This window comes from Rhincodon typus, chromosome 4 (genome assembly GCF_021869965.1).
Source record: "Rhincodon typus isolate 14 chromosome 4, sRhiTyp1.1, whole genome shotgun sequence".
Lineage (NCBI taxonomy): Eukaryota > Metazoa > Chordata > Chondrichthyes > Orectolobiformes > Rhincodontidae > Rhincodon > Rhincodon typus.
In genome coordinates this window covers 49,702,012-49,729,131 of record NC_063335.1, presented here as the reverse complement: position 1 = coordinate 49,729,131, position 27,120 = coordinate 49,702,012, and the positions used below count along the sequence as shown (strand labels likewise).

General features: G+C 39.4%; 1 protein-coding gene across 3 annotated transcripts; it reads right to left on the bottom strand.

Moving 5' to 3' along the window:
• Positions 1 to 26,497, bottom strand: LOC109915867 (14-3-3 protein beta/alpha-1). 3 transcript variants are annotated; one of them, XM_048596393.1, is made up of 7 exons: positions 26,312 to 26,497; positions 25,752 to 25,823; positions 25,116 to 25,558; positions 9,143 to 9,266; positions 2,840 to 3,003; positions 2,666 to 2,761; positions 1 to 1,756 (listed from the first exon to the last, which is right to left on the bottom strand). In XM_048596393.1, the coding sequence occupies exons 3-7, from the start codon at positions 25,407 to 25,409 to the stop codon at positions 1,700 to 1,702; spliced, it is 735 nt and encodes a 244-aa protein (XP_048452350.1). In that variant the 5' UTR covers positions 25,410 to 25,558; positions 25,752 to 25,823; positions 26,312 to 26,497; the 3' UTR covers positions 1 to 1,699. The 3 variants fall into 3 exon arrangements, with proteins under 3 accessions (XP_048452350.1, XP_020371126.1, XP_048452349.1); XM_020515537.2 differs by lacking the exon at positions 25,752 to 25,823; XM_048596392.1 differs by lacking the exons at positions 25,752 to 25,823; positions 26,312 to 26,497 and adding an exon at positions 25,887 to 26,071.
• Between the last annotated feature and the right edge of the window lie 623 nt (positions 26,498 to 27,120).

Sequence of the window (27,120 nt, the reverse complement as noted above, 5' to 3'; positions counted from 1 at the left end):
TGTTCTTCATACTATTCCAGATATTTAATTTTGTTTTTGGTACATTTATTCTTTACCCCAAATGACAAGACAGTACAGATTTTGCTGTCAAAAATTAAACAACTGTTGCTTCATATCACAGCTGTTAACAATTACACTTTTTTCCTGTAGCTGGTTCCTTCTTCACTGCCTCCTCTCAACTTTGAACTGTGTTCTCACATTTGGTCTTTTGATCCCTTATGGTCCATACATTTATTCTGCCAGACATTTCTGCATGGGTTGTATTAACTTTGATAATCAGTGGAAGGTTAAACAAAAAATCTAATATACTAACATTTTCAAAGGATAACTGATGCATCATAACATAGTACATTGGAGTTGTCATCATAAAATAGGTATTGTTTAACCAGGGAACTAGGAAAAAATATCACTATAAAGCTATGGTAAGATGTCCACCAGACGTAAAGCTCGGTCTTTCTCGTTAAATTCTGAAGTATTTGCAGATGATGCATAATCTTAAGTTTTACAATTGTGCACAGCAAGATTTTTTCAGCAAATACTGAAAATACTGCCAATGTACTATTTACAGTTAAAATGGAGGTATATCATCCACTCAATTAGGTTTCAACAGTTTCAAGAATAAGTCAAGACATTGCCAGAAAACCAATCTAGATTGATATTATGCTGAACAATTATTCCTTCATTTATGAGGCAGCGGTTTGAGCATTCTTCCAAAGCCTTCAACCTCATACATTCAGACTACATTTGTGAATTCCATTCCACTTGAGACAAGTATCAGCATATAATTTAGTAAATCAAATTGAAATTTAAAAAATCCATTCATAAAACATTTTATTCCACTTACATCAACTTTACACATTTTCTTGATAACAATTATGCTTGTGTTCTTATGAAAAGTCCAGAAGACATGAATGCAGCTAGCCATACAGCAATATCTCATTACTTCCCTGTTAACTATTTCACAGCCACATGCGTGTTAGGCAATCAAGACCACAAAGCAAAACTAAAAAGGTAGTTACCAGAAAAACACATGGGAAGGTTTTTTTCACCTCTTAAACATACATTATCAAAGTTAAGCATTTAATTTTTACTGCATGTTTGCTTGTACATTTGTTCTTACATTGACAATAATTTCTCTTAAATACAAATAAAATGTTCAGATGTCATTTGTGTAGCAAAATGAAGACATGAGAAATGGTGAATCTTGCAACTCATGGAATGTTAATCCTCCTCTGCCCTATCCCAAAAATCCTGAGACATATAATAGATGGTGCAGGTTTGATCTACAGATTAGTAACTCCTTAGAAATTGCACGATTCACACTGAATCTATGCCACTTCCCATTACATACACTAAATTATGGGCATCCTTCTTTGCTAGTACAGGAAACATTTGACATTAGCTTAGTGGTAAACCACAGCTACAAAGAGTACTAACCAAATGTTTAAAACTGGTATAAAAAAAATTCCACACCCTGAATTTACATTGGCCACCTGGAACATACAGTACAAGAGTTCCCAATATGAATCGGCTCTTCTCCCCTATCAAACACAAACCACATGGGAAACACAGAGACCCAACAGAAGTGACAGAAGCTCTCCAAAGACCTAAAATAGAAACTAGTGGGACAGCAGAGATTACAAATAGTCTTGATGGTGAAGATTCAGGAATGAGGCAGACAGAACTAGAAGGTGGAAGTTTAGTTCTCTCCCTCACCAGCGTCAGCCTCTTCCCCCTGGTTGTCTGAAGTCCACAACTGGAAGCAAATCAAATTCAAAATTACTATACAGTGGTATCTTAAACCAAAATTACACAACTGGCTATTTTGAGACTGAAAAGAATAAAGAGTATATTCCCTCAGGTTTTATGAAGGATCTATATTGAAATAACGTGGAGGAAACAGTTTCAAAACTAAACTGCTCATGGTGTACATGTTTACCCTGCAATAAAATCAACATGCTGGAAATACTAAGCAGTACTGGCAGCAAATATAAAGAGAAACAAAGTTAAGTTTTCAGTCAAAAATCTCTTTTCAAAAGAGTCATATTCAACTGTTAATTTTGTTGCTGCCAGGTATTTCCAGGCATGTTCTTATTTCAAATTTCCAGTTTCAGCAGTATTTTACTTTTGTTTAGATTGCAATTTAATGTCTATAGAAAGATTTGATAGTGCCTAAAGAGGCTGAGTTAGCAGACTGTGGGCAAAAGCAGTTTTGTTTCAACTTTCCCCAAATTGGAAAGGAATTTGGATTTGCTCCCAAGTCAAGCTCTAGAATTACAACCACCTTGGATCAATATACCCAAGGATAAAAACTGTAAGAAAGGTGACTTATTATTAATCATTGTAGCCTTTGCAGCAAGACAAGTTCACCTAAACCCTAAACATCTGAAAATTATATTTTGCAGCTGGGTAAGAATTGCACAGGTGTTCCTCTGAACTTAGATTCTCTCAATAGGAAACAGAGCCCCACCTCTGCAATATTACTTTGTATTATTAAGTTAGATTAAGTACGGTCAAGCCACAATGTAACTTAATATTAATCCCCATTGAAGGTGAGTCAAGCACTATCTGACCAGAACTGTGATAATTGTGTTCACTGATTACACAACCATCTAGTATTGATACACCAGTTTGAAATAAAATTTCCCTAGGATATTGTACTTACTGTCAAATTATCTCGCAATAACTGCATTATTAATGTGCTGTCTTTGTACGAATCTTCATTCAGTGTATCAAGCTCTGCAATTGCTTCATCAAATGCCTTTGAGAATTAGAAAATGCAGTTAGATACAACATCTTGGTAACAAAGTCTGCCCATGCAAATTTTGTTTGTACTTACAGCCTTTGCAAGAGAGCAAGCTTGTTCTGGAGAGTTAAGAATTTCATAATAAAACACAGAGAAGTTAAGGGCCAGTCCCAGACGGATAGGATGTGTCGGCTGCATCTCTTTTTTACTGATTTCAAACGCTTCTTGGTAGGCGTGTTGCGAATGGTCCACAGTGACTAAAACAAAAAGATTGACAACTCCAACTCAATTCAAGACATGCATTAAGGTCTGCAGATATTGATATGCTAACTGAAGTTAAATATTCAGTTCGCCCAGTCAATGTTTTTCTAATATACCTTCTGAAATGTAATATTTAAGACAATGAGTTTAAAAAAGCTGTTTGAATGGCATCTCAAACTGTTCGTGATGCTCAGATGCTTTACAAAGTAGCTTCATGCAAAATGCTCAGAACAAACAGCAAGATATAAACTATAATGGTCTACTTTTCTGCATTTTTTTTTAAAAAGACGACAAGTACAGAAGCTACTGTACAAAATAAAAGCATGAATGATTTGCACAACTGCCATGTAAACATCTTAATCATAATGGACATTGATATTGAAGTGGAACATTTCCCACATTAGGCACTCCCCAGTCAGATAGTAACTCTACCACAACTTCCAACACTTTATCGTATCAGTCATTTTATGCCTCAACTGAAGTTGCCAAATATTTTCAAATTAGATAAAATACTTTAAACTCCTGCCCACGAGAAACTGGATTAAGATAATTCAAACTCTATTCACAGAACCGAAGTCGAGGAAAACTTCATCCAATCAAACCAGCTGGCTGTGAACCCAAAAGGACAGCAAACTAAAATTATTCACTTCTTTCATATGCTTTCAATGTAAACTCAAGCAATTTGAATTCACCACTGTGCAGAGATTTAAAGCCAGACTTCTATACTGTTCTTGGTTCTTTGACAGGAAATAATAGTTACCATTAAAGTGTATGTAGGTGTGAAACAAATTCTCAATCACTCCCAGTACTAGGGAGACCAAGTAGGCACTTTAAGGCAAAAGTATTGAGTTTAAGATTATGGAGGACAACACCAGATTCATTAGTTTCAAGATCCAAATTTTAAACTCGTCACTATTTCAATGGTTGGTACAAAAAACTAAGGTTAAACACAAAACTGCTCATGGTGTAAATGTTTCAATCATGCAAACTATCAATATCTGTGTCCCATTACTCAGTTACAGCTATGGCAACAGTAAATGGCATAAACGTACAGCAACATTACTGGCTCTGAATGGAGAATAGATTAGGGAGGTTTCCAAACCACTGTTCACCTGCGCCAAACTCATGTTGGCTTCATATCCCAAAAAGGTCTGTCAGCACCAACCTTAAAGCTCAAGTTACAAAAAAAAAGTCACTTCCATGAAGAACTACTTGCAGAACTAGCAAGAGAAAACATTGCATTAAGCATAATAGGTCTGTGGCCTCGCATTAGGCGGATTTTCATTTTAGAAACCTGAGCAGAACATGTATCAAGCAGCAATTTTCCTCCGATATGGAGGGCATTTTTCTTTCCAACTTATTAATAGAGCATGTAATTGACTTCACTTGGCCAAGTCCAGGGTGACAGCTAAAATAGAATTAATTGGGAGCACCCCAACATAATGTGATCCAACAGTACCTCAGACAATTGTGCCATGGCCAAATATTCTAGCAATGCTCAGTTCTAAAAATTTTCAAATTGAGTAAAGTCCACAAATACCATCACTACCTAGTAAATTACATACTGAAGTGGGTAGTGGAGACGATCATGCAGACCCAACCAAGTCCAAGAACCCCAAGTGAAAGCTTGCATTTCCTGGATGCAAATGTTTTACTCAAAAACAGACAGTTTAAAAAAAGGCCAAGACATCATGACATTACAGTTGAAATTCACATAACTCATTTCATGCACAGTATCAGAGGTTAATCTACAAAAAAGTTTCCAGTCTTATGCCTTTGATCCCAAGGAAAAGTGGCAAAAATAAAAGCAGTTTGACCCAAAAAAGAAAAACCTGTCATCTTGATTAGTAAAAGGATCAAGTAGCCATTTTTAAATTTAAAATGTTGGCAAAGATCTGTAGCTCACATCTTGGGCGAGGTTGTTGACGTGCTCACCGATCTGGCTTGTTCTCAGACGTTTTGTCACCATGCTAGGTGGTATCATCAATGTAGCCTCCAATGAAGCGGTGTTCTTCTACTCTGCTTGGAATTTATACTGTTTGGTCCATTACGGTGAGTAGTGTCATTTCTGGTTTTGATCTGATGAGTTTGTATTATAGGGTCCAATTCTATGCATTTGTTGATTGTATTACAGGTAGAGAACCATGCCTCTCGTAATTCCTGTGTGTCTATGTTTGGCTTGGGCTACTATGGTTACCTTGTCCCAGTTAAAACTGATGGCCTTCATTGTCTGAGTGTGCAGATATTAAAGGAGAGTTTGTCGTGCTGTGTTGCTGCTAGTTGATGTTCATGTATTCTGATGGCTCGTTTCCTCCCTGTCTGTCCTAAGTCATCCTAAGACCACTAGGAATCATGGTAGCCCACAGCCATTCTACGACAAACACTCAAGGATTAAAGACCCCATTCCCACTACATGCAGAACCAATGTGGTTTACAAAATACCATGCAATGTCTGACACAAACATTACATTGGACAGACAGGAAGGAAACTAGTCATTAGAATAATGATCAACTAGCAGCAAAACAGCTCAACAAACTCTTTATACTATCGGAACACAAACAGGCCAGTCTAACTGGGACAAGGTAATCATAGCAGCCCAAGCCAAAACAGACAGGAATTCCTAGAGGCACTTTCTCCAACCGTAATGCAAACACAGAACTGAACCCCATACAGATCAAAACCGGAATAACACTACTCACCATAATGGAACAGACAGTATAAATTCCAAGCAGAGTAAAATAACACCCCTTCATCGGAGGCTCCACTGATGTCACCTAGTATGGTGATGAAACATCCGAACGAGAACAAGCCAGCTCGGCAAGCAAGTCACCAACTTCAGCCATTTTTAATGCTCAATCACAGAATCAGTAAGGTTTGAATAGAGATCCCACCCACATCACAACAAGCACATCTGCAAGGATTGTGCATACAGCCCTCCAATTAGCAGGTGTCTGATTTGGTCAGGCTCTAAGTTTCCTTTTGACAGCCATGCTTACATGATACTTAAAACAGGCTGGGTTTTTGGGGATGATGCACAACTTAGAGGGAACATATGTCAGACCAGTGTAACAGATTGCAACCTACTGCTGGCATAACATGATATCTTAAAGAATGAAGACCATTTAGTGGCCTCACTGAATATTCAGTTGTCATAATGAAGCAGCTCTTAGATGGTTGCTGTTACCATCTCTGAAATTCAAATGACTGATCCTCAAAAGATTTAAGGGAAAGGACATGACAATGTACAAACTCAGACCTAACATGTCAAGCACAGGCCCTCCCAGTGATATCCTGTCAAACCCCAAATTAAACAAGGGTTCCAATCTCAGCACCTCCATCATAACGCTGACCTAATTACACTTGTAGCCCAACTGCTACCGAAGCCCTAATCTGTGCTCCCACCAACTCGATACCAGATTAACAAAATGCTTGTCTGACTGGTTTCCTGGCCTCTATAACCTCAAGTGTCCTATTGTGCATCACCTTGTTTCTCACTCAGCCATACTACTTATAGGTTCTCAGACTCAAAATAGATGAAAAATTCTAAACTTTGCTCTTATGTACTGCCATCAATAGCTCCACCCTGGAAATATGCTCCTGGTTCTGGTCTTTTCCATGTCACATCATCACAGCAGTGGTTTCCATGCTGATGCTGAAGTTGCACACCCTCAAACTTTCTGCTTTCCCCTCAAGATACAATAAATCTCATCTGATTGAGCATGGATGACATCTCTAATTTATAGTTTCCCTGGTTTTGCATCAGAATCACAGCACAGAAACAGGTCCATCATGTCTACGCAGTCTAAAACACCATACCACAGTAATCCTATTTAACTGCACTTGGTCCATAGCCTATGCCCTGGTATTTTCAGTACTCATTAAGATGCTTCTCAAATGTTGCAAGGACCGCCCCCATTATCCCCTCAGGCATGTTCCATATGTCTACCACCCTCTGGGTGGGGGAGGAACTCAGATCCCCTCTAAGCCACTTCCTCCTCACCTTCAACTTATGCCCTCTGGTCTTAGACACCTGCCATGGGGAAAGGATTCTCACAACCTGTCTCTACCTCAGTTTGGTATCTCTCAATCTGAACCCCTTTCAGCCTCCTCTGCTGTCCTCTTACTTGGAAAAATCTCAGTGCATTGCAGATCCATGTTGAAGAAACTGCCTAAATAAGTTAGTTGGTGCTATAACTCTTCAAGAACAGCAATTCAAAAGTTCAGTTTAGCAATCCAAAAAAAGGAGTCACATTACAATCTTCATACATGTTCAGGTTCCTTTGAAATGCTGACTGAACTCTTGCATCAAGGGCATTCATTAGTGAAAAGCTGTAATACTAATCACTTGCATAAGATTATCTGCAATAGTTTGGCTTGTAGTTGCAATAATTAGTTACCAAGAAAGCCTAATAAGAAAACAGGTACTTAGACAGGTCTATGTTCAAGTTCTATAGTCTTCTTGACATCTTTTTAAAGGATAAAAATTTTCCTATATTTAGTCTGTTAAAGAAAGACCAGTGACAAATCTTACCAACTGGGGAAACAAACCAGACTCCCAATGCTCCCACACAATAATGGCAGACCACCTAGAAAATAATCAAGTCCTGAGAATACCTTCAAGTAATCTAAAAGATAGTGTTTATGTATTCTTCCAAGACTTTTTCAAACAACTACTCTGGAAGCAAGGTAAACCAAACAAGTGCATAAATTAGCACTACTTTCAGGACACCTTAGATATACTAAGGTCTGGCATAATACATAAGAAGTTACCCACACAAGTCACTCACCATCTTGACTGATATATACTATCCTTCTGCACAGGATCAAAATCCTGCAAAGCTAATTAGTTGCAAGAAAATCACCAAGGTTTAATATTGTTGGGATAAACAGACTAGAAAAAGTGCAGCCTCACTAGAACCATGCACTTAAAATTGAAGGTATTTAATAGTGTGGTTCTAAGGCAAATTGACCAGCTGCTAAGTCCAAAATGGTCACTTGTTAGCTTAGTGGAAATTGCTTTCTGCCACAAAGCAAGATTCTAAATTCACTCCTACTCTAAAGGAGTTCAATTTTTACCTTTCAGGAAAGCTAAAAAAACTCCGTATCATTGGAGGCAACAGAAACTTAAGAAACTTACATTAAAAAAAAATCACCATGACTCAACAATTCACTGTGGGTGGACTAAAAATCACAAAATTCAAAATCCATAAGCACTCTTCCAAAAGTCATCCAACCTTCTCAACCCCATTAACAACTGCAATCTTGATCAGCTCCCAAAGGAGTTATTCATAACTGCTCGTGAGCTTGGACCTCTGCAATATATCAAATACCACTTCCTCTGACAAACTGGGGCGCTTCTAATCAAACACTCTTCAGCGATCTTCATACCTCCTGACCTCTAGTCCACATGAACTGATCTTAACTCGTGTAACAGCTCAGCAAAAAGTTAGATCTTGTAGAGGGGGTTTGGGATGAAGTAGCAAAAGATAAGGAAAGAAAGTGGCAATGATTTTCAGCTGGTATCGCTTGATAAAGATTCACGTGTGGATGTTAAACAAGTTTGGCTGTGATGCTGCTGCAATTAAGCAGCTTCCCCAAAATAAACAAACTTACCATTTCGGTTGACACGTGAAGACTGGTCAGATGTCCTGTAGAGTTAACACCTGAAAAACCACTCCGTATACAGCACCTTCCAGTGGGGAACAGGGTTGTCAAGAATCAGGTCAGCCTTACCTTCCCACTATACCCATGTAGTACTAGCAGTCACAGCAAGAAGCCAGCACAAACACCATACTCCCATCAACAGGGGATCATAAATGTCACATCCCAGGAAAAAGCCAGGGATCCACAAACAGGAACATTTTCACCTGTTTTTTAAGCATCTCAAAATTATAACAGTCACTAGACAAATTTCAATATGCATTCCATACCTTAACATTTTACACACTGCACAATCATTTTGCACTTTCCAGTTGACCACTTAGATAATGTATAGACCACTGTACCAGCAAAATAAAACTAAAGTTGGTTCTTAAATTTGAAGCTGTAATTAGCTTCACTCGAGAGAAAATTTAGAGTAGATGGCATCAATACAAGATCTATACTCAACTAAGTAATTTCAGGTTTTGACATACCTTTCTTGTCATCCCCAGAAGCCACTTCAGCTAAGTAACGATAGTAATCTCCCTTCATTTTCAAGTAGAAAACTTTGCTCTCTGGAGAAGAAGCATTGGCAATCAAGTATTTATCAAGAAGAGCCTGTTAATTTGAAGTACAGGACACAAGATTAAAATGTAACACTGTATAAGAGCAATGTTTTACACAGGTTTCTACATTTCAAAAAAGTCAAGAAGTAAAAAACAAAATTAAATCATTCAAGTTTTTTTTATTTCTATGGTATGCAAAAAAATTGTATTGTACAAACCACTGACTATAAGCCATCAGCACAGCCCATTACACCAAGAAAACATTGATGTAAAGTGGGTAATTGAGATAAATTACAGCTAAGAGGGTACCATATGCACCAGAAATTTGCACACACTTTGTAGACATCTGGCAAATCAGAAGTGGTAATACTGATTGTATTACCTTCACACATACCCTCAAATCAGATTGTTACCTCAATTCAGTAGCAGTAGGGAATCAGATATGTCAGTTAGGCTGAAGGGCAAAACAGGTTTAAAAAGCAACTGCAAATGTAGTTGAAATTTTTTTTTTTTTTTTTTTTTTATAAAAAAAAAAAACATGGGATGTTGGCATCACTGGCCTGGCCAGCGTTTATTGCCAAATCCTAACTGGGAACTGCCCTTGTCAGAGGATAGTTGAGAGTCAATTATGGTTATGTAATTACATGGAAGCACAGTAGATTTCAGCCACAAAAAGGATATTGGTAAACTGGATGAGTTTTTAATGACAATTGACAGTAGTTACACAGTCACCATGAGGCAAGCTTAAAATTCCAGATTGTATTGAATTTCGATTTCACCACCTGCCATTTGAACCAATATCCTGAGAAGATTAGAATCTGGAGGTTCCAGGCAGCTCAGTGACATCACTATGCCACCACTACCCCTTTGTGCTAACAAAGCAACTAGCCCATCTACAGCAGCTACTACCTGTTCTTTTGCCAAGTACTGCAAAAGAGGGTCAATAATGGCCCAAATAAGGGCATAATTGAATACAGCAACTCAACCTTTATACAGCTAGCTATGAGAAAAATTACTGTTGTCCACTCAATTTATAGAACAGGTTCATTGTACTGCCACCACAGGAAAACTGGGGCTTAGTTTTCCAATAAGTTTTGGTAGTCTAACATGGGTCATACTGCACTCTCATACTGAGTAGTGTATTTGTATTACACAATTGCTGATCAATTTCATTTATATACCGCAGCTTAAAGAATAGAGCTCAAGTGTGAAGTATCCCAATTCTTGCATTGGGAGATACTTAACATCAGAAAACAGTCTCAGGCCTATCAAGTTAGGGCAGGAAATGAAGTAACAGCAAAGACTCCCTTCGCACAAGATTTAAACCTCGCTTAAAACAATAGCTATTAATTGCCACAAAGAAGGCCTGATTTTCCACATGCCTACATACTGACTGCTCAAGCAAACCAAAGGTTGGACAATAGTTGACATTGGCACAAACTGTGCCAAAGAACAAACTAGAAATAAGGTATAATACTGATCATCTACAAATTGGATGCCACTATAAAAAAGGAGACTAATTGCCTCAGTTCACCCAGAGCCAGCAAGGAATCTTTCCTTCAAGTAAATCCCATTAATCCAAATGTCTGAAGTCCATGTTTTCCTTGCTAACAAACTGTTCACATAATTATGCATTGGTTTGAACTGGAAGGATTGGCTTTAGCCAGAGCAGATTAATCCAACTGTTGCCACTGTACAGTTGGTATTCAGAAAGAATGCCATGAGACCTGGGGATAATCAAAGATCATGTGATAGATATGCATTGATAGACTTTATTATGTAGCATGCTCATTAACATGCAGCTGTCTACAGCATATTAAACCATCGTTACTGGTACTACACTAAGGTTTAGCTGCAAATTCTGGAAGTGATCACAGCACTAAGTTAGCAGTATTTTCAATCTACAAAGCCCTAAAAACACTTGGCTAACTGACTTCATTGAAGTTCCAGATATACCAGAACAGACAGGAAAATGAAAGTTAACTTTGTGATCAGTTTCCAACTGTGACTACCATTAGACCTACTCACTAGAGCTCCCTAAAGTTCTTTTGCTCTCTTCTTTCAGACTGAAAAAGTCTTCACAAATCCACTTCAGGCACACTACTTCACCTCCATTTCCATTTAGCTCAGTTAAGTTTCATCATTGTGGCACTTCAAGACATTACAAATTCCAAAGGTACACAGATTAGAGAACAAAATGGACACTTGCAAGTTCACACTGATTGTGAACGAGACTGCAAAGTTACAACGTTGCACAGTGGAGTCAAGCAAAATTCTTTGCAACTTTCCTCAGAATACAAAGTACAGAATGCAATACAGGAACAAAAATGCATCATGGCAAGGTATCCTGGAAGTATCAAGTGCAGTGACAAGAAACTGATGTGCAAATGGGACAAACATTTCCATCAATATTTATGGGTTCATTTGAATTTTAATTGATTAACTGTATTACTTATTTAATTCTGGTGAGTGGGAATGTACATCAGCACCAGATTGGACTTTGAATGAGTTTTAAAAAAGAACATCACAAAAAAATTCAGCCTAGTCACAAACTGCAACATATTGTTTTAGATGAGAAGTCCAATTATAGTTCATTTAAACAAAACTGGACAATTGAAACTGTCCCAATACATTTAGAATGCATTGTTTACTAGCTGAAACAAGATTAATTCCTTGATCAACATTTAAGTGCTTCAAAATTACAGATTAATTTTAAAATTTCACATGCTTTAAGCAGACTAGTGGGCCCACGACAACCATTACCTCATTCTATAACAAGTTAATAATAAACTTTAAAAATTCCTCAAGCGAAGACTTTCCAACTTGGTCCACCATGAAAGTTGCAATATGTCCATAAGAGAATTAGGGGAGAAAAATCTAGTTTGATGGGTGGCTCAAAAACAACCTTCAAGGTCCAGACACCAATTAACTGACCAGAAAGGTATTATCAACCTGCTCAGCAACGTTATTACACTCATCTTGAGACTTGAACACAGGCCTCCTGGCTCAGATGGGGTATTTCCACTGTGCCACAGGAGTCCCATTAACAATTTGGGGACAACAGACATCAATTATTAACATGAAAATAATTGAGGGGTTTAAACTAAACAAAGGGTTATTCCACAAACAATCCCAACAAAAATCTAGTTGACAGCTGGAATGTAATATTTTAACTGCACAAATCCCACATTCTAAACAGTAGATTACCAAGTTAAACTGGAACAAACTCAGGAAAATACTACTGTGCCAACTCTTCAGTAGAATTGCCTGCCTCACTCCCATCTAGAAGCTGCAATCTCAAATTACTTTAACTAGTAGCACTATAGACAAGATGTTCTAAGTCAGTTATAGTTTAAAAACATCAATACTAAAAGATTATGTAGCTTGAAAGTAATGCTACACCACAGTTGAATACACTGCAAGCAAGATTTGCTTCAAGGTAAAGTGAATTAGATCCAACTAGATGTTAACTAGCAAAATTACAAGATGTGCAAAACAGAAATTAAATCTGCCCAGAAAGTAATGACCCAAGATCTTTCAGTTGTGCCAAGGGAAAGAAATACACTTGTTTTCCAACAGTCACAGCTGCATCTACAACAGCAAGAGTGTATTAGTTAAATTTATCAAGTTAAATCATAAAAGTTTAGGCCCCACCTAGAATCAGGAACTTAGAAATTTGCTATTGTACGGTTCCTTTCATTACAGAGCTTAAGATACACTTCAAAGGCATTTCACGTGATTTGAGTACTGCCACCAACTTAGATTAGATAACAGCCATAAAATTGAGGGATGGTTATTTCACTTCATTTCAACTGATTTTGCACAAAGATAATGATCATAATTTTTATTGTACTGCTCTAAACTGGAACAAAAATTCAATTCATGGAGTGCTGGCACAGCACCAACATGGGTAAAGAGAGAGTTATACTGCTGAGATAGTCTTTGCCCGAACTACGCTGGGACTAGTCATTTCAAATTATTTAATTGGGCAAATAGAGGGCTTTGAACTAAATAGTCAGGGTTCATGTGATGAGATGTGGCACAAAGGGAAGCACTGAGGTAATAGAGCAGTGTAGCAATTGGAAAATGATAACCAGAGTGTATGTCAGGTAGGTGTAGAGTACAAACTTCAGCAATCAGCAGATAAGGTCTAAAGTTGCACAAAAGTTTCTGAATGCATGTTTAATAAAATGGATGAACTGCACATAGAAATATCTAAGACCGGGCAGCCACTGCAGAAGTATTGTTGCAGGATGACTAGGCTGGGACCTGAATATTAGAGTGTATTTGATATTTGAAAGCATAGAAAACTAGGGAAAGGTGCTGCTAAGTAGTTAAGGATGTCATTAATACAACAAGACGACATTAACTCCAAAAGAACAAGATGTAGGATCAGTGACAGAGCAGGGTTTTTCAAATTATGGCTTAAACAGCTCATTGGTTCTACTTGTCACTGTTTCAGGTCTCTCACCACCCTCATTCCTACTGCGCTTACAGGCATCTTCTTCCCCACTTCTACTCCAGACATAATTGTGGGCAAATTAAATCAAAACTTAGATTGGGCAAACCAGAGTGGCAAAGATGGTCCAGAAAATAGCTCCAAGTGTATTCAAGACCATTTTACAGAGCAGTATGTTTTTAAGTTAAACAGGGTGCAGGCAATCTTAGCCTTGTTAATGGAGTAATGAGAAATGATTAATTAATAGCCTTAGGATAAAGTTGTCTTAGGTGACAGCAATCATGATTTGATAAGTTTATGTTTCATTTGAAAAAGAGAAGTGTAGGTCCAAGACAAGTGTCGTAGGAAACGAAGTTAAAAAAGGTGAGACAGTCAAGATACAGTGGCAGGCCAGATATTTACTAACTTTCAAAGATTTATCCCAGGAGAGAGAACAGACTGAATGATGTTATCACACTGTATGGCCAACTAGCAAGTTGAGCAGGTGCAAGAGAGAAATTAAAAGTCTACAAACATTAGTATCATGTCAGAAGATTGGTCAGATTTTAAGATCTAAGGAATAACTGAAAGAGGGGAAAGAAAGCCAGAAAGCCAGTTAGCAATCTAGGGCATGCTAAAAATTCCAATAACTCTTGGAATAGGAAGTATTACTTAAACCAGGTAGCCCTCCAGAGAGTCTGTGGAATTGATGGTGCAAAACAAGGAAATGCCACAAGCATTGAGCAGATATTGCAGAACACAAGAACCAGGAGCAGGCCATGTGGCCCTTTGAGCACACTCCACCATAAGATCATAGCTGATCTTTTCGTGGCCTCAATTCCACTTACCCACCCTCTCACCAAACCCTTTAATTCCTTTCCTGTTCAAAAAATTAACTTTAAAAAGTATTCAATGAGGAAGCCTCAACTACTCTAATGTGCAGGGAATTCTAGATTCACAACTTTTTGGGTGAAGTAGTTCCTCCTCAATTCAGTCCTAAATCTGCTCTGCCTAATTTTGAGGCTATGCCTTCTTGTTCTAGTTTCACCCACCAATGGAAACAACCGGTCTGCTTCCAAGTTATCTATTCCCTTCAATTTTGTATGTTTCTATAAGATCCCGCCCTCCTCCTTCTAAATTCCAATGAATATAATCCCAGTCTACTCAGTCTCTCCTCATAAGCCAACCTCAACTCCACAATCTAATGAATCTCCACTGTACCCCTTTCAGTGCCAGTACATCCTTTCTCAAGGAGACCAAAACTGTAGTGCTCCAGGTGTGGCCTCACCAGCACCCTATACAGCTGTAACATAACCTCCCTGCTTTTAAGTTCAATCCCTTTAGCAATGAAAAACAAAATTCCATTTGTCTTAATTACCTGCTGCACCTGCAAACCATCATTCTGCAATTCATGCACAAGGACACCCAGGTCCCTCTGCACAGCAGCATGCTGCAATTTTTTTACCGTTCAAACAATAGCCCTTTGTTATTCCTACCAAAATGGATGACTTTACATTTATCAACGTTTTATTCCATCTGCCAGACCTTTGCCCAATCAAACTATACATCCCTCTGCAAATTTTGCTCTACCACTCATCTTAGTCATCCACAAAATTTGACATACTACATGTGGTCCCCAACTCCAAATAAACAATGTTAAGTTATAAACAATCACGGTTTTAGCACTGATCCGAGGCGCACCACTAGTCAACGATTGCTTTTCTGGTTGGCACTCATTTATCCCCACTCTGCTTCCTGTTAGCGAATCCTATATCCATGCTAATACATTGCCCATAATGCCATGCACATTTATGCAGCAGCCTTTAGTGCAGCACCAAATGCCTGGTGATATCTAGATATTACATCTACTGGGATCCTGTTGTCCACCACACTTGTAATGTCTTCACAGAATTCCAGTAAGTTATTTAAGCAAGACCCGCCTTTCATGAATCCACGTTGCGTCTGCCCAATTTCTATCTCTTCCTTGATGAAAGATTCAAGCATTTTCCCCACTACAGAAGTTAAGCCATCCGGCCTATAGATCCCCATCTTTTGTCTACTTCCTTTTGTAAACCATGGCGTCACATTTGTTGTTTTCCAATCTGCTGGAACTGCAGAGCCCAGCGAATTTCAGAAGTTACCACAAGCACATTTGCTATTTCTTCCACCATCTTAGTACCCTGGAATGCATTCCATCAGGGCCAGGAGACTCGTCTACCTTCAGGTCCATTAGCTTGCCCAACACTACCTCTTTCACAATCATGATCATGATCATGTCTAGGTCCACACCCACTTTAGTCTCCTTGTCAATTACTGGCATGTTATTCATGTCCTCCACAATGAAGACTGACAAAATACCCATTCAATCCCTCAACTATTTCCTTATTCCCCATTATTAAATCCACCTTCCCATCCTCCAAAGGATGAATGTTTACCTTAGCCACTCATTTTATATATAATTGTAGAAACTTTTTCTGTAAGGTTTCGGAGTAGATTTGTAGCTCGGGTTGTGGGTGTTGAGGCTGGTTGGCTCACCAAGCTGATTTGTTGTTCTGCAGATGTTTCATTGTCCTGCTGGGTAACATCAGTGCAGCCTCCGAAGCGGCGGTGTGTTTTCCCACCTGGTTTTTAAACTCTGGAGTCCGCTGAGCTGGATTGAGCAGAGTTTAACACACCAATGCTTCAACGGAGGCTGCACCGATGGTGTTATCCAGTAGGGTTATGAAATGTCTGCAAAACAACAAACCAGCTCAGCAAGCCAACCAACCTCAACTTTTCCTGTCCTTATATTCTAAGCTAGTTTACTCAATTTTTTTTTTTTTTTTAAAAATAGCTTTTTTGGTGGCTCTGTTGATGGTTAAAGTTTTCCCAACGTTCTAGTTTCCCACTTGTCTTTACCACTTTGAATGCCTTATCTTTCAATTTGATAGCCTCCTTTATTTCCTTAGGCATCCAAGGCCAATTATCCCCTTTCCTACAGTCCTTCCTTTTCACTGGTATATACTCTTGCTGAGCACTTTGAGAAGTTACTTGAAAGTCCTCCACTGTTCCCCAACTGGGCCATCATAAAGTCTTTTGCTTCTAGTCTACTTCAGCCAACTCCTCCCTCATCCTAATGTAGCCTCCTTTAAGCACAGGACCCTGGTATTAGATTTTATTTTCCCATTTCTATCAGTATTCTAGAATTCAACTATACTGTGATCACTCCTTCCAAGAGGATCCCTCACTATGAGATCATTAATTATTCTTGTCTCATTACTAAGGACCAGATCTAGGACAGCTTGCACTCTCACTGGTTCCATTAGATAGTTCAAGAAAAATGTTGCAGATACAATGAACTCAAGGCTGCCTTGACTGACCTGGTTCAACCACTTGACATGTATATTAAAATCCCCCAGGATAATTGCTGTACCAGTTTTACAGGCATTAGTTATTTGTGTTTATTGCCCACCCTAATGTGACGTTATTATTTGGTGGCCAGTAGACTATGCCTATCAGTGACATTTTCTTAGAAAAAGTAATTTTCACTCAAATGGATTCAAACTTATTCTCCACAGAATTTATATCATCTCATTACCACCCTGAAATCATCCTTAAATATCACACTACACCACCTCCCTTACCTTCCTGTCTGTCCTTCCAAATAGGCTGATCCCCTGGATATTTAATTCCCAGTCACGTCCATCTGGCAACTATGTCTCTGTAACGGCTACTAAATCCTACTCAATTCATAATGATCTATGCAGTTAACTTGTTTGAATACCACAAGCATTCAGATGAAGTGTCTTTGCTAGTTTTTAATACCTTTTTGAATTCTAACATGTCGATTAATATCTCCTGAGTTTTCCTTCCTCTTAACTTCTTTCATAGTCTTCGATGTAGTTAAACACTCCTGCAAACGTTAACCTGCTGCTTTCTTTTCCATTTACCATGATACTTCCTGCCATTTTCCCCTTCCCTCCCAATTCACTAGTTTAAAGTCCTAGTGGCCACCCCATTTATCCTTTTCACTGGAGCACTGGTTCCAGAAGACTCCACTGTACAAAACTGAAAAGCAAGAGATGAACTGAGGGATGAGCTTAAAACAATTTTCACTATGGAAATAGATTTAATCATTTTACAAACATCTAAAGGCTGACAACTCCCCGGGACCAGATGGCCTTCACCCCAAGGTGATTAAAGCAACTGCTAGAGATAGAAACAGTAGCTATAACATTTCAAACTTCCCTAGATTCTGGAAGTGTCCCAGTAGGCTGGAAAATGACCAATGTAACACCCTTATTCAAAAAGAGGGAGACAAAGCAGAGAGTCTATTGGCCAGCTTTCCTAACATCTACCATTGATCAAATCCACTGATGTTACAGCAGCACACGTTAAAAAACCAATGCAACTGTCTTTGAAAATAAGATAGTATTTGGCTCATTCAGAACCTTAAGGTAACAAGGTATATGAAGGGAAATTTGAAAGAGCGAGCTTGGATTTCTAAAAGACACTTAATCCAAGAGGAAAAACATGGCAAAAATGCTAGCATTTTCGCATGGATAAGAGATTCATTAGATAATAGGAAGCAGAGGGTCAGGAGAAATGGGTATTTTGTGTGCTGTAATTAGTGGAGTGCCACTGATGTAATCTTAATTATTCACACAATCTATATCAATGATTCAGATGAAAGGACTAAATTCAAGGTAGCTAAAGTTTACCAATGGCATCAAGATAGGCAGGAAACTAAGCTGTCAGACAAGGGAGAAAATCTGCAAAGGAATATACAGGCTAAGTGGGCTAAAATATGGCAGATACAGTGTGTGAAAAAACAAGCTTAGTCTACAGGAAGTATAGACAAAACTACTTAAATGGAGACAGGTTACAGAATTCAGTGATGCAGAGGGACCTGGGTGCCCTGATATGTGAATCACAAAAGGGTGATATGCAAATACAAGGCAAATGAAATGGAACAAAGTTTTGCTGCTTACATACAAGACATTTGTGAAGATTGCATCTGGAGCACTATGTAATTGTGTACAGTTTCAGTTTTTGAAAAAAGGAGATGATAGAAGTTTAAAAGGTTTACTTGACAGATTCCTCGAATGAAGGACTTATGAAAAAATTTGACCAGGTCAGTCTTATTCCCCTTCAAGACAAGAAAAACAAGGGATCTCATTGAAACACAAGATGCTGAAAGGACCTGACAGTTCATATCAACAGCATATTCCATCCCATGGGGATAGATTTGAACTAAAACAGGTTAAGAGCAAAGGTGCCTTTTATGACGGAGGCAAGGACTAGTTGTTTCCATTGAAACATTCACACTTCTAAAATGGAAATTGTACTTAAACCACATTCAGCATATTGAGTTAGGAATACAGTCAGTCTGAGATTGGAAGATGCAATCCAATTTAGGTTTGACATTTGCACATCTATTAGCTGTGTACTAACCTGCGCAGCTGAACATGTATTAAAAAGGCCATTTGCAAAAAATTTGCAAGGTTAGCTATGGATTGCCAAGAGGGGAGTGCACTGATATGGGATAAACAAGGAATCGGAACTTGTGCATATAAATAGATATTTACAGCATAGATGACAACTATAGGGCCCGTTATATAGTCCAATAGACTTCTGCTCACCAAATTCCCAGCCAGAGAAAATGGACTTTTCCAATTGATGTCATTTATAAATCTTGCCAATTTCAGTATCTTCCTGTTGCCAATGCATCCAGTCTTTGCTTTCCTCTGCAAAGCAAAAAAAATGCTTTGCACTTGCCCACATTAAACTGCACCATCACCCAGTGGCCAGATAAACTTTAAGCTTCCCCCAACTTATGGGCAAATGACTCCAAGAAACTGTTCAAACAAAATGGTCTTAACATGTAATGTAAAAATTCAAACATGAATTCACTCCAGATAGAAGTTACTGTATTTCTGCAGTTTCAGCAACAATCCTAGGATGTATAGCATGTATCAACACAAAGACTGGATTCTCTTGTTTTAGAGGACATTTACCAACGTATTAGAACAGAAAGAATCAAATCCTTAGTGTGGAAACAGGCCATTCAGCCCAACAAGTCGATACCAACCCTCTGAAGAACATCCCATTCAGAGCCATCCCCCTGCCCTATCCCTGTAGCCCTGCATTTCCCATAGCTAACATGCCTAGCCTACAAAACCCTGAACACTATGGGTAAATTTAAGCATGGCCAATCCACCTAGTCTACATATCTTTGGGCCTTTGCAAGATTTATCTTTACCGAATTCCGGACAACATGCTATGACAGCTTGCATGTATAACTGGATTCAACCAATAGCGCTAGAGTTAAAATAAGTTTATTGAAGTTCCCGTCGTACAAGTTCTCATTATGAAATACTTTGCGTAACATGGAGGGCTGCAGTGATCCTCTCACTTAAAATCCCAACTCACTACTCAACACAAGTCCCACATCAAAATTCATAATTGCTTTCATTTTGCTGCTTCTACCATTAGCCAATGTGTATTCCCAGCTATTTTAAGTTTTCATCAAGTCACCTTGCTCTTTCCTGTTTTCATAGCTTGACCTTCTCTTTACAAATAATGTTTCACCCATATTCAATGCCATCCAATTGACGATGCAATTTCATTTGGACAACTTGCATTAAAGGCCACTTGAACACTACCTTCAGCTGTACTTCCAAGCTACAAACTGCTGTGCCTTTGGTGTACATTTGCCATTATATTTCTGTAGCTGTCAATCTGCTTAACCACTCCATCACTTCAACCCTTAGTACCCACAATAAAATGTTAAGCACTTTTTCTGACACTATCCACTGTAATGATCCCCATCTTCATTGTTCAGGTCCAAGGAATGCTGCACAACTGTTTAACAAGCACTTTGATTTCTACAGCATCTTCCACAACCTCAAGGCGTTATAGGACGTTCTATGATCAATGATGTTCAGCTACTGCAGTAGAAGTCAACACCCAATTTGCTGATGACAAAATCTTACAAGAGAATGAGATGATGATTTAAGCAAGTTGACTAAAGGAAAATAGTAGCCAGGATGGCTTTCCTTTCAGAAATTGTACAATTCCATCTTTTATGCATCCACAAGATTGTCAGGCTTCTATTTAACACAACTAAAAGACAGTTCCAAAGAAGAACCCAAACTAAAAATATTGTTTCTCTCTCCTCAAATGCTACCAGACTGGAGTTTCTCTAGCATTGTGTTTCAGATTTCCAGCACTCAGTATCTTGCCTTCAACTAAAATAGACTTGCCAACAGTGGAAATTCAAAAAAAAAGGCCTTAGCTATCCACAATGCATTACTTACAAGATAAAAATTAACCAGTGGATCTTTATCTGCCTCACCCAATCCAAGCTAAAATGTCAAGGACTGATCAGTTCAGTTGAAAGTGTCACTTTTACCCTCTTCCCCAGTTACTGAAAGGCATCACAATCATCTGTACCAAAGCCATTCTTTAGTGAAGTCAGCATCTAACTCAGAGACCACAAACAGGAGGGGAATTAAAAAAGCCATGTTAGCACCTCTGCTTATTAACGATTATCTCTCAACCAACCACCTACCCATCTTCATAGTACTTGAAAATTGAAGAAATTTAAGAATCAATTCTTCTTCCAACTCCATGCCTTTTCACAATATAGGCTGTAACACTGGAGGGCATCCAGTCTGTCATGCTGTGCTGGTTATCCAAAGGAGCAATTCATCTAGTACAATAGGCTTGTTTAATTTTTTTTCCTTATCAGATAAGGATCTCTTTCCCAAAAGCCTCAAGTGAACTGCTCTCCACAATACACTGCAATTCCAGAACCTATTCCCCTCAGGTGTTTGCTCTTTATGTTGCCATTGCTTCTTCTGCCAAGCACCCCAAATCTGCATTCAGTTGTTCTTGATCCTTCCAATGTTAAGAGCTTCTCCCAGCTTTGTCCAAACAACAATTTTGAATAGCTATCAAATCTCCTATCAGGTTTCTATTCTACAAGAAAAAAATTCCAACTGCTCCAATGCAAGTGAAGCTCCTCCTAATGGAAGCCATTCATGAATCTTTTCTGTAATCTTTAATGCCTTCACAGCCTTCTTGAAATTGTGGCAGCCACAACTGAATGGCAATACTCCAGTGGTGACCACTCCAGCATTCTGCACGGGTTTAACCAAAGTCCTTACTTTTCTACCCTATTAACAAAGACATGCTGCATGATTTCCCTCCATAAGCCCAACTCGTTAAAATACTACTTGAAAGTCTACCTGCAATTAAGCTTTTGTTCATTGTCTTACTTTGAATCAATATCAAGTTGGGTTTAATGTTACCTCAAAACTCTGGGAAATATTTAATGAAGTCAAAAATACTATATAAATGCATGTTTTGAAGAGGCCAATTTCAGGACTACAGTGAAGCTGGGGTATATCAATGTTCAAAAACTGGATAACAACTGTAGGGGTGGCTCAGAAACAAAGCAAGATAGCTCCACCATTTCAGAGAATTAACCTGCAGGTTTCAGAACAAGGAATTACTATACATGCACACAGGAACATCCAAAATCAGATGGGTAAAAGTTGCACGATAATTCAACCAAACGCAGTGAGATTTTTCAACCATGGAATGTAATTTATTTATATAAATTTTTCATTTAATGAGGATCCTGTCTTTGTCACATGATGGACCAAAGTGAAAAAAAAATCACCTGATGCCTTATCTTTCCGATCTGAAAGAATCAGTATCACTAGATGTCAGCAGTTAGGACTTTATGACTGACCTCAGAATCAGGTTAAAAAAAAGAAAGTAGAGGGGTGCCAAAAATCAATATAGCCCATAAGTTGTTTAACATTTCCAAGATCAAGAAGCCCAATTTCAAGATTTAAGCCTATGTAGAATTTAGGTCATTTCAAAATCCACTCATTTGAATTTTTTTTTAAAAGCATAATTAAGAGCGAAATCAGAACTCATCATACAGATAGATTCACCAGAATAATATTAAAACAGTAGTTGCAGCAGCATATAACCCAGTACATTGTTAAGTGAAATGGAAAATTCTCAGTTTTCACAAAACAAATTCAGGACTCCAGAAGGTTATGGAAGTTGAGACAACTGAAATTTAAAACCAAAAAAGTTAGAGCATTGAAAATTATTGAACCAACATTGAACTTGATTGAGGTGCATATTAGACATCATTTGATTGAATTGTGGAGGGCAGCCTAGGGAAAAAGAAAGCCAAACACCATGAGCTAGTTGCTTAAATGCTATAATGGTGACACTAAGTTATTAAGAGTATTTAATACCTAATCAAAAATTTGCAAAGGAATACTATTTCAGTAAATAATTTAAAGATGCTCAAAATTCCACCAAGCAGGAAAACAAATGAAAAAATACCAAAATTAAATACTGAAATCTTTCAATTAAAAAAGTGATCAAAACAACCTGCAGCTAGGAATCAAAAATAGAATTAAGTTGCCTGGCTACTATAACAAACATCTTTGTATCTGTAAGACCACTTTCTTTGAGCTAACAAAATGTCAAATAATTATGACAACCAACTGTGAAACCTTATTTGAACAATGTAGCTTAGTAAGAATCAAGTTGTGCTTTCCTGGGTGCTGTACCAATCAAGACAGCACCTACTTTAGTACAGCATTGACCAGAAAGTGTGGTTAAGTCCTAAACTGAAATTCTCCCAACATACTGAACGTCTGCTTTTGTTTTACTATTCTAGCCAATAGTTGATTCCAAGACTTTAAAATGCACAATACTAATTATATGAAAAGTTATACATGAACACAGCAAGCCCAATGAGGTCACTACAAAGGATTTTAAAAATCCAAGCTATATGTAAATTCAATCACGGTCTGTTTTGTGTTGGCTCAGGCTTAGGTTCAATGCAGTATTAATAGCAATTGCTTGAAACTGAATGGCAAGAAATCAAACTAGAAAACAAGTAGCACTAACCAGTGTACTAGTTCCTAACACTGAAATTGCAGATGTTACATATGTTTAAATAACAGTTCTATAGACAATTCAAAGTCATCCTTGGTACATTACATACTTTCTGTATAGTTAATTGTTTTCTGGAGAGCGTTGGGATGTAGATGAGATGGGGAAGTTGTTAGTTAAATCTTCAAATATCTTCTCACTTCACAAGTGCTGCAGTTAGCTATTTGGTAATGGATTCTAGCACCATACTTTACAGTGAAATCTAGGATAATACAGGGGAAGCAGCAGGAAATGACCTCATGATGCAAGAATTCCTACCACTCTCCTCAGCTGCAACAACCACCCCACAAGGAAAAGTTCACCTGAAACGTAGATAGATAAACGAAGCGGCTGCAAAGTCACCTCCCCAATCCCCACCCTTTTCTAGGTTTAGCGATTAAACCAGTTAACAATTTGCAATAGTCCCCAGCCATAATAGCCCATCTCTGCCACAGTCACCCTAAAGTGGTTATCAGCAGATTTCAGGGACACACCCGAAAAACGCCGAACCCAGTAAAGCAGTAAAATAATATTTAAAAAAAAATAAAACGCGACCAAGATGCCAGGTTAAATGAAGTAGGTTTGCGTGTGCACAAACCCAATCCGATTAAATAGCGAAAGTTTCATCGCTAGTGGAGAGGGAGAGGTACCCAATTTCTTTCTTCCAAAGAAAAACCCGAAAAACATTTGAATTGGAGAAAAGAAAGCAAGTAAAACAAAATCGTGGCCTGGAGGCGGTTTACTGCAAGGCCTGGACCAGCAGCAAAATGAAATGCTGGCAACGCCCAAAAAATCTGGCTGCGTTTCATTCACCTAATCCAGAACCTCCCTCAACACCAAAAAATGGATCTAGTACAACCGAGCCCAGTGGCAGGTTTCTTGCAGGAACCGTTAAATTATTAGATTGACAGGAACAAGGTCAAAGCGGAGACAAATAAATGCTGCTGTTGCTCGATAATAAGGATTGTTAACATTTCCCTCCCTCCCCGCTCTGAGCTGAATTCGAAGATCGCAGAACCTCCGCAGATTTCCTCCATTTAGAGAGAAAGGGAAGCGAGACGGCGGAGAAAAGACAGAAAGAAAGAAACTGAACGAACATGTAAAACAACCGAGGCCGCAACACTTCCAGGCCATTTATATAAAATCGAAACTAAACAGTCGCCTGCTCCTCCGCCTTCCCCAGCAGGAAATCAATGTAAACGAATCTCCCCCCCCCTCCCCTTTAAAGAATTGTGGAACAATCAAGATTAATAAAAACACAAGGAGTGCAGGATCGTAAATGGCGACCTGCCCCATGCCTTAGACATTTTAAGTGTATGAAGAAATGCAGATGAGTGGGTGGGAGAAAGGATTCAACCCTCCACCTCTCCGCCCCCCAATAATACTTGAATAGGATAGTGAATATTTAAGATAAATTACAGCAATGCAAACGGAAGTTTGTTTGATAGCTCTTCCCAGACCAGACGGTTGTGTAAATCCCCTTTTTCTCCCCCGCCACCACCTCTTCCTCACCAGCACATCATTGCAGATATCCCGCAGCTCGGCCTCGATTTTCTCCCGGTATTCACGGGCCATCTGCTGCTTCTTCTCGTTGCTCTCGGTCTTCTGTTCGATGCTAGAGATGACCCGCCAGGAGGAGCGCCGGGCCCCGACCACGTTCTTGTAAGCGACCGACAGCAGGTTGCGCTCCTCGTTGGAGAGCTCCAGGCCCTGCTCGGTCACCGCTTTCATTGAGGCCGCCATGTCGTCGTAGCGCTCGGCCTGCTCGGCCAACTTGGCTTTCTGTACCAGCTCGTTCTTGTCCATGTCGGTCCCGGGGGTGGGGATGAGGAAGAGAGTGAATGCGTGTGTACGAGAGAGATTGGAGTGATTAAGCGTGAGGGGGGAAAGAAAGAAGAGGGAGGGGAAGGAGGATGGTCTTTTCTCTCGTCTCGGTCTGGCTTGGCTGTCGGTCTCTGAACAGTGTGCAAAAAAAAATGGAGGGGGGGGGGGGAGAAGAAAGAGAAATTTAAAAAAAACCAACAGCCAGCGTGAAAATAAATGTCTCCTCTCGCTTTAGAAGTCCATACTTTATTTCTTCTCCACGCATACCCATGAAACGATTTAACTTATTTTAAAAAGCCCACGGTATAAACCAATGCGACTTACCGCCCCCCCAACCCGCAACCGGGGAGGGGGATGGGGAAGAGGGAGAGTGTGAACAGGAGTGTCCCAGGTAATCTATAATAAATAAATAAATAAATAAATAAATAAAAAACGGACGGAAAACCAGGAAAAACATACCGAAGAGCGAGCACCGAGCACTGCCCGCCTCGGTGTCTGGGACAGTATTATCAATGGGTCGTGGATGGAGGAGGAGAGGGAAAGAGGAGGGTCTCCGCCTCCCTTCAGAAAGCCGCTGAGGGTGTGGGGAAGACGAAGGGAAAGAGGATGGTCAGTCCAACAACACGCGGGGGCCTGTACCTCCTCCCTCTCTCCCGGTCTATCAGAGCCACACAAAAAGCGGTAGCTTCCCTCCTCCTCGGCCCGCCCCCGGTACAAAGCCTCCATTTACCGACTGCCCGGATTCTTGTTATTTTCCCTTTCTAGCTACCTTCTGAATGAAAAAAAAAGTGAGGACCAAAAAAAAACACCCGGCACCTCGTGTATATCGTTTCTATAAACTCCCCTCTTGACATTTAAATGTGTCTTTCTCATTTCTATAATACCTGTCTCGGTCCGAGTGAGCTTCTAACGGTGACTGTCGCTAAGTGAGTGAAATGAGGAGGAGCCGCCGCCGATTCACTTCACTTGACGCTGGGCGGAACGGATTAGTGCGGGCGGGCAGGTTTTTTTTTCCACGCTCCTTCCCTCTCAGCTGATTCCTGAGTGGCTTCTCTGGCCGCAACGGGGTTTCCTCCAATGGGCTGCAGGGCGGAATGACGTCAGGCGCTGCCTCGGCAACGGCGGCATGATTGACGTATTAAATCGATTATGTGCATTAGAGGCGAGAAAAGGCGCTCTTTCTTTATTCCCCCTCACCACCATCATTTGCGCTGCAGCAATCTTGTCAAGCCCTCCTACCCCAAAATGAGTAATCCCCACCCACCCCATTCTCTCTATGTCCTGAGACGGAGCCTGTTGTCAGGGGATCTTGCCTTTTTTTGTGTGTCTTTTGCGCAATGCTACACGTGTGTCGAGATACAGCAGAGGGGCAAAGAGGGCACTTAACACGCCCAGCAGCAAGCTGTATTACCGCTCTGAACAACAATGTCAGGAGGGAAGGAGGGTTAAAGTCGGCTTGTTTAGAATTATAATTTCTCACCACCTCTCCTCGATGCACCGCAATCTTAAGACGTTTCAAAAAGAAATTCAATAAGATCATGCATAATTTAACGAGTAAGGCAGCTTGGACATTGTGCAGGTGCCAGCTCCTTGCACTGGAGCTAACATCTATCCTAGTTCAATCCCCTCCCCTGTTTTCCTTGTGCCATATAAACATTATTTTCTCCAAGTGTTTATCTGATCTCTCCTCCAC